This window comes from Sceloporus undulatus, chromosome 1 (assembly GCF_019175285.1).
Source record: "Sceloporus undulatus isolate JIND9_A2432 ecotype Alabama chromosome 1, SceUnd_v1.1, whole genome shotgun sequence".
Classification (NCBI taxonomy): Eukaryota; Metazoa; Chordata; class Lepidosauria; order Squamata; family Phrynosomatidae; genus Sceloporus; species Sceloporus undulatus.
In genome coordinates this window covers 61,581,421-61,598,300 of record NC_056522.1, presented here as the reverse complement: position 1 = coordinate 61,598,300, position 16,880 = coordinate 61,581,421, and the positions used below count along the sequence as shown (strand labels likewise).

The 16,880-nt window shown below is 39.5% G+C and overlaps 1 protein-coding gene across 3 annotated transcripts in view; it reads left to right on the top strand.

The window, feature by feature from the left end:
• PRKD3 (protein kinase D3) overlaps positions 1-16,880 on the top strand; it is an 83,158-nt gene that overhangs the window by 41,196 nt on the left and 25,082 nt on the right. For all 3 annotated transcript variants that reach the window (XM_042445308.1, XM_042445310.1, XM_042445307.1), the window contains 6 exons: positions 518-656; positions 1,693-1,824; positions 4,158-4,315; positions 5,345-5,534; positions 9,402-9,479; positions 12,796-12,985. In XM_042445308.1, coding sequence (XP_042301242.1) covers positions 518-656; positions 1,693-1,824; positions 4,158-4,315; positions 5,345-5,534; positions 9,402-9,479; positions 12,796-12,985 — 887 coding nt within the window. The remainder of the gene's footprint in view (positions 1-517; positions 657-1,692; positions 1,825-4,157; positions 4,316-5,344; positions 5,535-9,401; positions 9,480-12,795; positions 12,986-16,880) is intronic.

The following is a 16,880-nucleotide window of genomic DNA, read 5'->3' as shown; positions in this document are numbered from 1 at the left end:
TAAACTAAATGTGACAACATTTTTTGTTGTTGTTGTATTGAGTATTTTTGCTGTTTGACAATAACCATGTGGGGCTTATATATGTACCAAGGTCCAGTTGCTACATCTTTCATCTGCAAAGATGTCAATATGTGTATTAATTGGTTTATTACATTATTCATTAGTGTGGTTGGGTAGTGTGACCTTTAAGTATGAGATAGAGAAAACAAACAATAAGGCAGCTGGAAACAGATCTTGTTTAAACTGAGTAGTTTTAAAATCAGTGTTTGTGTAAATTGATTGCAAATGTGTGTATGAACAAAATACTATATGAAATTTTGTTGTTTATCAGTGCTACAATCCATTAGGACCATTGGAAAAACCGCAGAATTATTTAAACACGATAGATTTAGGTAAATTTTGTTCTAGGTATTTATATTTGTGTTCATCAATACTAACTTCCTTCTTGTTATAGATATTAACAAATGATAGCATTTTTTAATGTAGACTCTGCTTTTTTGTTGTTGTTTGTTTACAGTTTCCAGAGTGTGGGTTTTTCGGCATGTATGACAAGATTCTCCTATTCCGCCATGATCTGAACTCAGAAAATATTTTACAGCGGATTACATCAGCTGAAGAGATACGTGAAGGTGATCTCATTGAGGTTGTCCTCTCTGGTAAGAATATTAGATTTTCTATTGGGACACTTACTAACCAAACATGAGGTCCTGGGTAGATAAAACCACAATATCATTTCACTGAACTAATTTAACTTTGTCAGATCAATAATAATTTATTAAAGGCTACTTAACAAAAGCTGATGAAATTTAATGTTTAAATAACAGTTTCATTTTTATTATCTTAATGTTATAACATTAGTAATAGTTAGTTCTCATTTGCCAGGGCTATATTCAATAAGTAATTTTATCAGTGCAAATAATAGTGCGCTCATGAAAATGACTACCTAGACTGTTGACAGGGGGAAATCCATTTCATATTATTAAAATATTTATATCCTGCACTTTCTTGTGAGATCTCAGTGCAGCAAACAATATACAGTAAACAGTTTGAACAGTTCTAGATAAAAACAAAACAATAGGATACAACCATATTAAATAAATCATCAGGTTAAAACAGTAGAGAAGGATAAAACAATTAAAACCCTGTAAAGGTATATTTTAAAAAGTAATATGCCCCAAAGTCAGATTTTAACTTGGTAGCTAAAGAAATTAATGTTGGCAGCAACCAGCCCTCCAAGGAGAGGGCATTCCATAAACAGGGTCTCACATCAGAGGAGGCCATCTCCAATGCCCCTTCATTTCCACTTGTGCAACTTGCAGTACAACTTGTAGAAGTGGTGGTGTGCCTAAGGCCACAAGAAAAAAAATACACTTCTGCATCTGCAGCTGGACAAACCAACAACACTCTGGTAGTCTGTTGTTTTTTTTCATCCCTTAATGTTGTGTTGGATTTAGGCTACTTGGGTTTCCACGGTTTGGAAAATGTGGAATTTTGCTCATCTTTAAAAAAACAACTGTTAATATTGCATTCAGATGTATGCTTTATAATGCAAGTTTATTAGAACATTTGAGCATATCTGTTTTGTTTGCTACATTGTCACTTCTATTAAAACTTTTTTTAGTCACTAATTACTAATATTGCAATAAAAGTGTAGTGCTCATTCTTTTTTTTAATAACTTATCTTTTTCAAAGCTTTGGCTACGGTTGAAGACTTCCAGATTCGTCCTCATATGCTATATGTGCATTCTTACAAGGCCCCAACTTTTTGTGACTATTGTGGAGAGATGCTTTGGGGCTTGGTACGGCAAGGGTTGAAATGTGAAGGTAAGCTGGCCTGTGAGCCTTAAGTATGACATGGTCTGTATTAAAGTCTGTAGAGGTCAGTATATATTTACAGGGCTGGAACAGATGGGCACAAAATAGTGGCCCGAGTCAGTTCTGGCCACGGGTCGGGACTCCGCCGATCGCATATCCTGCTCCCAAAGTGGGCTGTGGCCACAGGACCCAACCTGCGCTGCCAGAAGCTGGATTATCTGAGCTCTTTTTTGGCTAGTCCAAAGGACTGGAACGTGGCTTCGGCATGGTTTTGGGCTGCTTTGGAGGCATGCCTCATTTGAATGCCATGCCTCCAAAGTGGCTGGAAGCCACTTCATTTGGTCTGTCTATTCCGGGCCACAGTTATGTGGTCTAGGAACTTTATTTGGCATAAAGAATATAATAGGTGCAACTCACACAAGAAGAGAATTTTTAACTTTTGACCAAACAATAATTTAACACCACACACACACACACTTTGTCTGGGGCAAGCAACATCTGTTTGTTTTATAGGAATGCTGAGACACAAGTGGCCCAATTCTTACTAAGGCAGGAGTGGCAATTGTGTGGCCCTCCACAATTTTTTAAGGTTGTAGCTCCCATCAGTCCTGGCTATTATAGCCAGTAGTGAGAAATGCTTGAGTTCTAATTCAACAACAAGTGGAGGATGGCAGTGTGTAATTTACAGCTCAGAAATATTGCTTTAGGATGAGCATGGGCAATACCAGTGCAACATAATGCACTATAATATGGTTTGTTGTTTGCAGCTGTGTGACTTCAAGTAATTTCTGACTGATAGCAATCCTAAGGCAAACTTATCACGGGATTTTCTTGGCAAGATTTGGTCAGAGGGGGTTGTCTTTGTCTTCATCTGGCTTGGGTCCAGCTTACTTGAAGGAACGCTTCCTCCCACATAATCCTTCCCGCACGCTCAGGTCCTCCGGGAGGAACTTACTGCAGTCAGGAAAAACTAGACTGGTGGTGACTTCCCAGAGGGCCTTTTCAGCTGCCGCTCCAAAAATCTGGAATGACCTACTGGAGAAGGTTCATCAGATCACACAGCCACCCCGATTGCTTTTGTAGAGAGGCGGGATACAAATAAATTTTATTATTAATTTAATATCACATGTCTTGAGGCTTTTTAAAAGGCGATTAAAAATGACCCTCTTCTGGCAGGCCTTTCCAGACTAACCTCTCCTAAAACAGAATCAATCGCCCACGTTAATCAGCACCCCCTTGTTATTGCCCATCATTATCATATTGCTGTCACTTCTTGCCTATCTGTTTTAACTGATGTTATTCCAGTTAAATGTTTTTATTGTTATTATTTAGTATTGATAGGAGGGAGGGTAGAAGGGTGGGGGTTTTCAGGGACTATTTCCTTATTTTTGATCCTCAAATGGGAGAGGCGGGATACAAATAAATATTTTATTATTATTATTATTATTTATTCCTCTGAATCTGAGAGAATGTGGCTTGTCCAAGGTTTTGCCCATCTTTAAAAAATAACTTTTAGCATTGCATTCAGATGTATGCTTTATGATGCCAGTTTATTAGTACATTTGAGCATTTCTGCTATGTTTGCTACACTGTCACATCTATTAAAACTTATTTTAGTCAGTAATTACTAATATTGTTACACTGTCACGTCTGTTGCTTTTCATGGCCAAGCAGGGATTCTAATCTTGGTCTCCAGAGTCATAGTTCCAGTACTCAAACTATTACACCATATTGGCTCTGCCCACATTTAAATATTTTGGGTTGTGGTATGAATTAGTGAAAATTTTCATTTCATTGCTTCAGCTTTTTATAGCTTCTGAAGAAAATCCCAAATGGGGATCCCTTTCCATGTGGCTTTTATTCATTTGGCTGTAGTGCCTTCCTCAGCCAGTAGGCTGTTGTCCAGGTATTAGTAACTAAACACTTCTTTCCCATTGGCTTTTGCTCAACGCCTGTGGTTCCGGCAGAGCCAAGAGTACATTATTTAGATACTCTGCCAGGGGAGAATGAGCTGAAGAAGATCAGCAGCAACATGAATTGCATAACAGGCCCTGTTGTCAGGCTTTAGTCAGGGTGAAGCAGGGTCAGAAAATCAAATATTGAAGCCAAAAAATCCATCTAATGCAGAGATCTGCTACTAATGAGTCAATCATTGCAGTGATTTAGACAGTAATTCAAATTTAAATTATAAGCTTTAGCTTCACCATGTTTTTGACTTGTTTTGTATTTCCTGCAAATGTACCTTTTAAAAAAGCTATCACAAATTTTGTTTAAATGTGTAACATCATTAGTACAGTGTTTTTCTATCTACTTTTGTCCATCCCCAATCCTAATTTCATTAGGATGTGGATTAAATTACCACAAGCGATGTGCCTTCAAGATTCCAAACAACTGTAGTGGAGTAAGGAAGAGGCGTTTATCCAATGTGTCTTTACCAGGAGCTGCACTTTCAGTACCAAGATCAATACAAACTGAATGCACAGCGACAACTGCAGAAGAGGTATTGAATCTCCCCTTGGAGGAAAAAAATATGTAAAGTTAAACTGGATAATCTACAGCCCTGAGTTAAAGAATGTACTTTTAATATTTGTAATTCTATTAATATGTGAGGCACCAAGAATTCCTTATATTTATTTAAATGTAATTTGAGCTGGTGAATCCCTGCTGTGAAGCAGCCTTATCACCAACTTTCCATCCCAGACCTTTGCCCCTGAACATTTTTCTAAAACTTTTTAATTACACTTCAATAAAAATAAGAAAAACTGGTGTATAAAAATAATTGGAACATGGGAAGTAATAACAAGAGTGCTTTTGTTCACTTACAGAGATGGTAGATCTACAGAAAAGCCTGATAAGGCCCACACTCACCTGTAAGTGGTAGAATCCCTTTTGGGACAGATAGATGCAGCTGACCATTTTTAAAATAACTTCTAAAGTATGATTCCTATGTCTCATTGCACAAATTTACTTTCTGGTGAAGCAGCATTAAATGATACACTTTCCCCCTCAAAAAACTTGTGTGCATATGGATGTGTGTTGGTTTTGGATTTAGTTTTTTGCAGGGGGCGGTGATGTGGTGGCTCAGTAGTTGAGATGTTGTTTCTGACAATCACAAGGTCATCAGATTGGCTGTTCCAGATGCAAGTGCTGTGTGACATAGTGAGCTCCTGTCACTAGTCCACCTTCTGCCAACCTAGCAGTTTGAAAGCATGCAAATGCAATTAGATAAATAGGTACCACTTTGGTGGGAAGGTAATAGCATTCCATGCAGTCATGCTGGCTACGTGACCATGGAAGTCATCTTTGACAATGCTGGCTCCATTGGCTTAGTAATGGAGATGAGCAGCACAGTCGGACATGACTAGACAATCATGTCAAAGGGGAAACCTTTACCTTTTAATTTTTGTGCATTTACAATAAAAATAAATTATTTACAACAAAGGGTTGATTTCATACTTAATAGAGCTGATGAACTAAATTTTCGTTGTCTTCACAAGTTGAAGCCTGGCATGTCTGGTTTTCTTTTCAGCGATGTCATCCAGAGCCCAGTAAAAGAATTCCTTCCTGGAGTGGGCGCCCAATATGGATGGAGAAGATGGTGCTTTGCCGGGTGAAGGTTCCACATACTTTTGCTGTTCATTCTTATGGTCGACCCACCATTTGCCAGTACTGCAAACGGTTACTCAAGGGCCTTTTTCGCCAAGGAATGCAATGTAAAGGTAGGAGTTTCATTTTTGACAGTGGAAGCGTTAATATAATTAAGGCTGTATTCACCACCACAAAACCAGAGTTCTTATTGTTGTTGTGTGCCTTCAAGTTGTTTCTGAATTATAGCAACCCTAAGGCAATTCTATCACAGGAATTTCTCGGGCTGAGAGTATGTGACTCACCGAGGGACACCCAGTGAATTTCCATGGCTGAGTGTGCAATTGAACCCTGATGTCCAGTTGTAGTGCAACGCTTAAACCAATTGCATCATGGGGATGGGTGGGGGTGGGAGCTATGGACCATATCAGTTGACACCCCAGATAAGTCCTCCTCCCCTTTTGGTGCAGGAGGGGTGAACACGCACTCTTCCTGGCTGCTCCGTCACTGGGCTTTCTCCCTGGGGAAGAAGCCTGGCAACAGAACAGCAGGAGGAGCGAACGTGCGCCCTTCCTTGGTGACATCCTCCACACCGGGTAACACCACAGCTAGTGGTACTACTGGCTCAAACACAATGCTGGCTGTCAAAAGTTTCAGTTATAGTTGCTTAAAAAACAAGGGTAGAGAGCTTTGAATTATTTTACTCTGACATGATTGGATGGTTGTTTTTGTTTTTAGTGTTCTAAAAATGTACAAACAGGCCTTTTAAAAGTTCTGCATACACGGAGAATCCCTTGAATGGCCAGAAACCTGTAGCTTAAATATTAATAACTATGTTTCTCTTCTTTTTGAAGCCATGGGTCTCCTGTATAATGTGTACAGTGTGCCTATGTCATACACGGGAGCCCTATATGAAGCTTTCAGCTTATGCTGAATGCCGTGCAACAAACAGTTAATAGTGTGTGTGTGGGCCACTGTGCCTGAGCCCCATTAGTTTCAGTGGGGATCAAGCATACATGGAATTTGCCTTACGCGCAGGGTCCCCCCCGGAATGAATACCCCACATAAGACAAGGGAACACTGTATTAATACATGCAAATGTGATCTGTATTGAGAATATTCCTACTCAGGATTCTAGCCAAGCATACCCTTTTCTAAGATGCTCCAGTCTGTCCACCTTGCTTCCAGTTTTCTGACCCACCCTGCTCAAAGTCAGTTGGCATTCCATCCCCATACAGTACAGCTGGCCCTCCATATCCATGGATTTCTCATCCACAGATTCAAGCATTCATGGATTGAAAATATTTTTAAAAATATAAATTCCAAGAAGAAAACCTTGATTTTGCCATTTTATATTTGGGACACCAGTTGACTATGCCATTGCATTTAATGGGACTTGAGTATTCACAGATTTTAGTATCTACGGGGGGTCCTGGAACCAAACCCAGCCAATACCAAGGGCCTACTGTATTCTTAGCCCTCATGTTCCTGGGTGCTTCCTTTTAGTCCCTGCCCCCCACTAAAATGTTGCTACACTTTCCCCCACAAAACCTTGGAACTCTTGAAACTGATACCTGTCCGCTTGTGCATGGGTCCATAATTTTGGCTGGCATGTTCATTTGTTTTTCCAAGCATCAGATTCAATCTGTGGTTCAACAAAGTGGCATAGTTCTGTTGCCTGGGAACAATTACTTGCTTGGCTTATACTTTATTCTCCCTTGCCAGGGTTTTGCCTCTGTATTTAGCACTTGTTATGGAGGAGTCTTGTCTCTCTATGTAAAATGCTTGGTACTTGAAGACACTGAATAAATATTGCTATAAATATTATTAGTGTTGTTTTCAGAAGTCTGATATCAAAAGGTAGACTTCAGGAAAGTAATGAAATATGCGGGATAATGCACACAAGTATTAGAACCAGATTTAGGTGTGTATAAGAGGGCTGACTGAAGTAGATTACTCAGTTGCACTACCCCCATGGCAACCCATCCATCTCAATGAAAATGATATATGTAAAGTTGGGCAACTGGAAGCTGCTTAGGGAACTGTCCTGGGACAAGAGTGGCATATATAGTAAATAAAGGAAACAAACAAACAAACAAAACCTGTGAAACATTCTTCTCTAGAGCACAGCAATGGCCAGATATGAAAGTTTATTTGTTCAGATAACAGGGTTGACATATTTACTGGAAGAAGGCTTTTACTCTGTAAAATATTTTTATATCTCCAGGTTCATGTATTTTTTAAAAAGATTGATATAAAAGCAGCATAATCAGATGGCAGTTCCATAGCCAGCCAATTTTGCAGAACACTAATACTAACATTTTAAGAAAATCCAACATTGTGCAATGTAATATTAATGGATTAAATTGAGTGGCCCTGACATGAATGGAAGTTTTTCTCGAAGGGACTGAGATCCAGTGGAGGGTCCTGATAAGGAAAGTATTTAAAATAATATCCCCGCTTCTGCTGACTTACACCACCTTCTGGAGTGTTCCTCAGTCTTCCGGACTAGCTTGTCAGAAGAGCAGTTCTCCTGCAGGAGTGCTGGATCAAATCTTTTATATTTTTAATATTGATCTGCTACATGTATCTGTCTTAAATCCATATTTTATTGTATTTGAATGCAGTCAGAATGGTACAGTGGCCAAACTAGACATATAAATGAGTCTTGAATAATTTTACTGGTGTCCTGAGGTGCCTGGAAAAGTTACTTTTTAGGCAACAGTTTCCTGCATGGCTGTGCTGTTGAGAGATTTTGGGAGCTGTGGGCAAAAATAAAAAACTTTTCTGATTGCATGTGTATGTTGAGGAAACATGGACATGCCTGCATGCAGTTCCTTTTTTTCTGTGACTCATTAAAAGATGCACAGCTGGGCCATAAGATGGGGAAACTTCAGTACTGAAGATAGTGGATTCAAGAATATTTGAGCCCAGTATATGTTCTTCCTTCCTTCTTTCTGTCCTGTGTAAAACTCATCTTCTTGTTAATATAATCATGTTGTAGTACATGGATATACCTCAGTTAACAAAGCCTCTGATGGTGAAGCTCCTATTTACAGAGGCTTTTTACACCCAGGCCGCCTTTTATTTCTCTTCCCTTCTAGGTAGAAGGTTTTTTTCAGCAGCATCACCGTTGGGCAGATAGTGAAGGAGAAACACAGATTTTTGGTGCTAGTTTTCAGGAGCCTGTCTGCAGTAAATAGTGCAGTAAATGAAACCTGAACTGACAAAGAATGGAATTCCAATCTAGCCAATTCTACTGTGCATGTGTGAACAGCAAAACAGAGAAAAAGAGAGAGCAGATAAACCTGTCTAACCAGCTCTTTCCCACATGTTAAAAAAAACATATCTATATGTTTTTTCCACCAAAATGGAAGCATAAAAAAACCAGGAGCTTGTGAAAGAGAACACCACCCCTGGATGCAGTTTTGGGAGAAGTGTTTGCTTACTTAAAGCTTAATTGACATTGTTGTTACAGTTCACATGTGCATGTACTGTATTGCTAAAATTTGAAGAAAAAGTTTGCTGAAACATGTTTAATTGCTCTTCATCTTTGTGATGTAGGAACCTGTTCCTTATCTAACCATATTGTTTGTGCCTCTGATACCAAATTTTGTGTTAAGAAAGTAATGGCTGGGAACACATCTACTTTTTAAACTGGCATACTTCTGTTATGTCAGGATCAGTACTTACTAGGGTTAGGAAAGAGATTTCAAATTCTATTGAACACCTAACCCTGCTTAGTACTGTCATAAAAGTAATACTGCACCAAAGTTGTGGAACCTCTGGCCACTCATAGGATGATGGACTCAAATTCCCATCATCTCCAGTCCAGCTGACCAGTGGTGAAGGATGACTGGGGAAGTGGTTCATCAGTGTCTGGGAAGCTAAAGTTTCCCCAGCTCTATACTATGTTATGTCTTACAGTACAGTATGTTTAACATTGGAGAGAACATGAGAATCCAAAAATTTAACATTATATTTTTCCCCCCTCGCTTTAGATTGCAGATTTAACTGTCACAAACGTTGTGCTTCTAAAGTTCCTAAAGATTGTCTTGGAGAAGTAGTGTTTAATGGAGGTAAGAATAAATGTGAATAGAAATTGAAAGAATCCCTAGGAAGATAACAAAAATAACAACTTTTCCTTTTGTCAACTCTGGAACTTTCAGCATGAAATATTACTTTGTAGTGTATAGTATATAGCAATGAAAAATACTTGAGGAGTAAAGTACTTGGAAGAAAAGCTATTTTAAAAAATACATATTTTGAAAATTAATTTTATTTAGAAGTTAAGAATTGAAAGATTTTTCTACAAAAATCCTTGCTATCTTTTCTGAAATTAGCGGTTTGGCCCATTTCCCCCTCCATTGCCCAGCTATGAGCCTTGCTCCCTAATCTGTCCTCCCCCCCATGGTGAATCACAAACCCAGATAGTTTGAGAGGGAAATCTGCCATTTCACTATTATTCTTTCTCCACTACTGCAAGGCCTGTTATAGACAAAAATGTGTTTCTTGAAAACAGGACTGTCTCAGTTGTTGCTGTGTGCTTTAGGTCATTTCTGACTTATGACAACTCTGAGGTGAACCTAGACAATGAGGACATAGAAATAGTGAAAGAGTTTTTATATCTTGGATCAAACATTGATCAGAACAGGGACTGCAATCAAGAAATCAGAAGGAGACTAAGAATGGGGAGAGCAGCTATGAAAGAACCTGAAAACCTCCTAAAGAGCAAAGATATACAGATAAGGAAAGTTAGAATTGTACAAGCAATAGTGTTCCCTATTCCCATGTATGGGTGCGAGAGCTAGACAGTTAAGAAAATGGACAAAAAGAGAATAAATTCATTTGAGATATGATGCTGGAGAAGAGTCTTGAGGATACCATTGACAGCAAAAAGAACAAATAAATGGGTCCTAGAACAAATCAAGCCCAAAATTTCCCTGGAGGCAAAGATGACTAAACTGAGGCTGCCATACTTTGGCCACATCATGAGAAGGCATGAATCATTAGAAAAGACAGCAATGTTAGGAGAGGTGGAGGGAAGTGGAAAGAAAGGAAGAACACATGTTAGATGGATGGACTCAAGGAGGTCACCGGTATGAATCTGCAAGAACTTAGAAGAATAATGGAGGACAAGGGAGTTTTGAGGATGTATCATCCACAGGGTTGCCATGAGTCGAGATCAACTTGAGGGTGGTTAACAGCAGCAACAACAATAAAGGCGAACTTTCCATGAGGTTTTCTTGGCCTTTGCCTTGTTCTGAGTCTGAGAGAGTATAACGTGCCCAAGGTCACCCAGTGAGTTTCATGACTGAATGGTGACTTGAATCCTGGTCTCCAGAGTCATGGTCCAGTGCTCAAAGCACTACAGCACACTGGCTTTTGGACTGTCTTTAGTGGGTTTTTTTAAAAACAGCAATCCATGATTTATTGGGGAATTGGTTTATGGGCTTTCAGTGAAGCAGAATTATGAGGCACCATAGTTTGGCATGATAGATCTGACTTCTTCCTAGAATTCCACATGGTTTGTATGGGCTTCAGAAAGAGTGGGCAATGCTAGCTGAAAGGATTACAGTCCTTGGCTGCTAGGCAGGAGTGCGGAAGCCCTTGGGGGCACTATATATTAAGGCTCCTGATCTCTCCATCTTCATTTGTCTTTTACAGTTCCATTTAAACATTCTGGCCTTCCCTCCTCATTAACCACTGTCAAATGTTTTTGTTGGAGCATGGTATTATCCATCATTGCAAAACAGGCTCTTTTGTAATTTATGGAATTGGACACCTAGCCAAAGCTTAGAAAGTTACTTTTCAAAAGTAATTGGCTGCTATTACTGGGCCCACCCCAAAAAAGTTTAAGGTTTTTAAAAAGTAATTTGTTATTTTATTATTGACAATAACTATAATAAATACATCTAGATATCTTAAAAATCAGGGTGCCAGCTAACATGTGGTGGAAGGGAAGATCCCTGTAACTGGAACAGTAACTTTATAATCTGTCTTTTAAGATAACTAGAAATAACTATTTTAGGCCTGAAACAGACAGGCCCAAAGAAGCAGTGTGAGCCTGCACCGGTGCCATTCACGCCAGGACCATGGCAACTGGACATATCCAGTCTCATTCTCGGCCACCACCACAGTCCTGAACCAGGGAAGCTGGAAGGAGTGGATTCTATCCACTTCTCCTTGGCCCATTTTTTTTGTTGTTATTGGCACAACTTCAGGCCGTGCTCAGACATGCATTGTGTAAAAGGCATACCTCCAACGCGTCCTGAAGCCGCATCATTTTGCTCGTGTGTTTCAGGCCTCAGATCATAATAACAAAGTAATGAGTTGGTTTTAAAAATATAACAGAAAACTAGGTGGGGGGGTGGATCCAGCAATAGTAACCAATTCTTTTTAAAATGTATCTCTCTAAGCTTTGGCTAGGTGCTCAATTCCATAAACAGAATTGCAGCTGTACAGTGAAAGAAATGACATTACGGCTTATTACATTCCAATTGTAATGATACATTACATTACAGTTATAATGTTACTTAATTATTGTTTAGTTATTGATAAATGGAATTGTAATTTTTTGTTTGTGTACTGGTTACTTTCCAAATTTGTTCTCCTAATCCTGACATTGAATTAATACTGTACTTTATGTACAGTAGGATTACTTCTTCATTTAATACCTCTACTATGATCACTAGCATGAATCAGGAATTATCTTTCTTGGTTTTTTTCCCCACACGGGGGCCTTGAGCAGAATCTTTGCTAAAGCAGATAGAGTAAAATGTTGTAAGACATAGTAGTGTGATCAAATTCCTTTCCTCTAGTTTTGTTCCAAAGCTGTCTAGGTGGTTTTGAAAATACACAAAAAGATTAGACTATTCTTCCTCTGTGTGAGTGTGTTGGGAGATGGCACATTGTGGCTGCTTCTGTTTGGGTGTCCTGTTGGGTTGGAAACTGTGGAAACTAATTTGCCTTAGTAATTAACCCAGGTGTAAAGAGTGTTCAGTTCTCAGATTCCCATTCTGTCCACACCCTTTCCTGGAAAGACCTGGTCATTATGTTCTTTCATCAGAGGACAGAGAGTTAGCTGGCACAGGAGGTGGAAGAATTATGCTTATGCCAACTTTCCACTGAGAGAGATTTGCCTTGTGTCAGGATGTACCTACATAGTATGAAGTAGCCTTAGCAAAACAAAAAGTATAGCTGAAATGTTTCTGCATATTCTTCTGTCTTGGTGAATTTCTGTAATCTTTCTATGCATAGATTGAGTACTAGAGTAGATTCTTAATTCATGTTGACAGCAATTTGACCTCTTTCTTGTTAAGATTTTTCACTCAGATATATTGTAAAATGTGTTTGTTGTTCTGAAACAAATAATAATCTCTTGTTTTGTTTTAGAACAAGAACTGGCTAGTCCTGGTCAAGATATTGATATGCCCATGGAAGTTGATAGCAGTGAAATGAATAGTGATGGGGGTAGAGGATTAGATGATGTGGAAGAACCCTCTCCTCCTGAAGACAAAATGTTTTTTATGGATCCAGGAGATCTAGATGGAGACAAAGATGAAGAAGCTGTCAAGACCATCAGGTTTGTAAATAATAATATAATAATAATAGGATTTATTTATATCCTGCCCAAGCACTGGGAATCCGGGCGGTTTACAACAGTGAGGATAATACAAAGCAATGCCAATAAACATGAGAATAATAAAATAATATAACATAGCAATACATAGTAAATAATAATAATAATAATAATAATAATTTCATAACAGTCCAATAATGACAAAGGATAACAAAAAAGATTACATTCAGATCAATAATTATCAAAAGGAAATCCCATTTCCAACCCTTCATTCAAAGATTAACAAAGCAAATGCCAATAAACAATGAAATAATAAAACAAAAACAGCATAGAAAGTTACAAGGTTACAGTTAAGAAGTCACAATTAAAAGATTACAATCTAACTCCCTAAAAAGTGGGAAACTAAAAATTAGTAACAAAATAATATTCTTAGTATCACCCGAGGCTTTATGGGCCTGCGCCCACACTGAGTTGGTCCGGGGCTGGAGGGGGCCCAAAGATGTTAAAGGGTCTCCCTTGCTCGTCCTATATTCTCCTGGGAAGTCCATGCAAAGGCAAGGCATCACTCAGGGAAAGATACATTGCTTCAAGATCTATGAAGCTCCTTCTTAAAAACATTTTTCAGCGCAATTCAGTTTTCTTTTTTCATTACAGTGATTCATAAGGCACATTTTTATGCAAGTAAGAACAAATGAAAAATTAAGAGCTTAGTTAACAGAAGTGATAGATACAGAAGCAGTTAGGCTTGAACCTTTTGGAAGCAAACCCTCATGCGATTCAACATGGAAATAAATTACATTATTGAAGAATGGTTAGCTATACAGATTTGTTGATGGAAAATGCTGAGCTGACCTAGATTTATAGGACTCCTGACCTTAGGCCAAACTCATTCCAGACCTAATGTGAGTCAATTGATTTAATAGAGTTACATAAAGAATCAATTTAACTCCTTCTAAATGTGTTTCCTGTAATTTAAAGTAAAGGTATCATTGTTGGCTTAATTACTCAAAAAAGGACATTTATATTTTCCCTTTGTGTATGTATGTGTGTGTATGTAAATTGTTTGGATTACAGCCTCTACCGATGTATAAAAAAGAAGAGAGCTCCTGAAGTTTATGGGATAAAGCACTGGACTTGAGTTGATGATCCTCAGCTCTTTATTTGTCCTTAAGAAAAGGATCCCTTGGCCTTTAGTTCTGTATGGTAAAATAAAATTATACAGATTGGTTTTCACGGGGGTATTGTGAAGATTAAAGGGCCTGATTGTAAAATACTTTGGTGGGGTACAGACCGCCGCTGCCAGTAGGTCCGCGGGGGAGCCGGAGCCTTCAGACGGCCCGACTCCCGCGCGGACCGAAAAAAGAAGCTCCAAAATGGATAGCAAGGCGGCAGGGGCGCGCTCGCTACGTCACAAGCGGCGCGACATGTCTGGACGCTGTGCGTCCAGTACGTAAAGATGGCGGCGCCCATGTAGAAGGGGCGCCGCCATCTTGTACGTATTCAATATGTACTAGGGTTAGGGGGGTGCGGAAGCACCGCCCCTTCCTAACCCTAGTACGTATTGATGACGTACTATTTGGCGGTCTGTAAACCGCCTTTGTCTAATAAGAGTGTTACCTAAATTAATCTGTTGGTATACTGTACACTTCAGATCTTCTCTATGTACAAGCAGGGCTTGAACTGAACAAGTGGGAACAAGGATCTGTTTGACACTATTTTTCTTTTCTTATTCCTGTTCTTGCCTCTGGGATGTAGGAGCTGAAGTGGCACTATGGGCCACCAGACAAGATAAGGTGTATAGTTGGTGTCGTGCTTTGGAAACGAGGGATAAACATAGGAGGATTATTTTCATTTAGTATAGGACTTTCATTCTCTATCTCCAGTTTTTTAATGTGATAGGGAGGGTGGTAAATTTATCCAGTTGGATAAACGTATTAGCTGGTGTAGGGCAGCTTTCTGTGTTATTGTTGCTATTGTTATGTGCCTTCACTTAATTTCTGACTTATGGTGACCCTAAGGCAAACCTATCACAGGGTTTTCTTGGCAAAATTGGTTCAGAGGAGATTTGCCATTGGCTTTCCCAGAGGCTGATAAAGAGTGGCTTGTCCAAGGCCCTCCAGTTGGTTTAATGGCCATGCTGGGGCTTGAGCCCTGGTCTCTAGAGTCACAGTCCAGGACTCAAACCACTACACCAAGCTGACTCCTTCTCTGCTGACAGAGCCAGGCTTTACTTTTGTATCAGTACTGCCTGTATAAATTGCTTGGGAAAAGTGCCTTAAACTAGTGCAGTGAAACACTATGTTAGCATGACTCACCAGCAGGATTCTAACCTATATATCCTCATTTTGTTTGGTTCAAATACATCTGAAACAATTATGGGGTTTAAAAGGATCAGATATTCTTGGTATGTGAAACATTAGTGACATTAGCAGCCATGAGTTACATTGTACATGTTGTGCATAGTGGGCACATTCCCACTATGCAATACAGTAGAGCAAATTGCCGATCGGTGTAAATGACTCTTGTTCTCATTTGAAACCGGTTCCTGTCGCAATATGATCAATTCCTGTCATGATAAAGCGAAGCAAAGGCAAAATCCCCAGTTTTTCCAGACAGCAGTTTGAAAGAGATTCTTTCTAGAATAATTGATTCTGAAGCGAGTTCAATAAGTGGGAACGACAGATCAGAATCAATTCATTCTGGAGGGGAGGGATTAATGGCAGAGCAGGGTTTACCATCCCTCTTCAGTTTTTGGCAGATCCAACATTTGCCCCCCCCCCCCCCCCCCGCGCTGCCTTTGTACTTCTGCTGGTGCATTTTTTTAAAAAGTAAAATTTATAAGAATATTCAATTGATTGATCAATCAATCAATTGAATATTCTATTAAATTTACTTTTTGAAAAAGCCCCATTGCCCCCCCCCCCTTTCATCCTCCTGCCTCATTCCCTGGCTTCTCCCTCCGTCCTCGGCTTCCTCCTTCTGTCCCTGGCTGGCCCCTTCTCCCTCCGTCCCTGGCTTCCTCCTCACCCAGAGCCAATTTGAAGTGGCACAACAATCATACCCTCCCCCCAAAAGCAATTACACTGGGGTAAGAAAAGATCTATTTTATAGTGGGAATTCGGGACCTTTTGGAATCAATTTCCAACATGGAGTGAGGGTGAATTAGGAATTGGTTTAAACTGCCAGTGGGCATGGGCCCGTGAAGTGTTTTTGTGGAACTTTGTGTAAAGGCCATATCCAGCTGATGGGACAGAGGCAGGGGTCTGCATGTGGAATACCCAACCAATGTGCACGTGATCTGCAGTGAGACTCTCCTCATTTCATAGTGGGCTGAAGTCCTGCTATGAGGTGCTCAGAAACCCAGTATAGAACATGTATGAATGTGCATTGCAGTTGTGCAGTGGGAGCCCTGGTGGCACAATGGTTAAATGCCTGTACTGCAGCCACTCACTCAAAACCATAAGGTTACGAGTTCAGTACCAGTAAAAGGGCTCAAGCTTGACTCAGGCTTGCATCCTTCTGAAGAGGTCGCTAAAATGAGTACCCAGATTGTTGGGGGCAATTAGCTTACAGTTATAAACTGCTTAGACACTGTTAGTTTAGTATGAAGCGGTACATTAATGAAGCTGTTTGTTTGTTTGTTTGTCAGCCATTCACATTTTGAAGTGATTTCTATACACTGTGCTGCATGGCATCCAATGTAGAAATTATGTAATGCTCCAATGTAGAAATTATGTAATGCAAAAGGAACATAACTCCACTGGCATATAATACTTTTTTATGCATTGGACTGCTATTACTGTAAAACGCCTCGATCCTAATCGGAGTAGGCGGGATATAAATAAAGTATTATTATTATTATTATTATTATTATTATTATTATTATTATTATTATTAT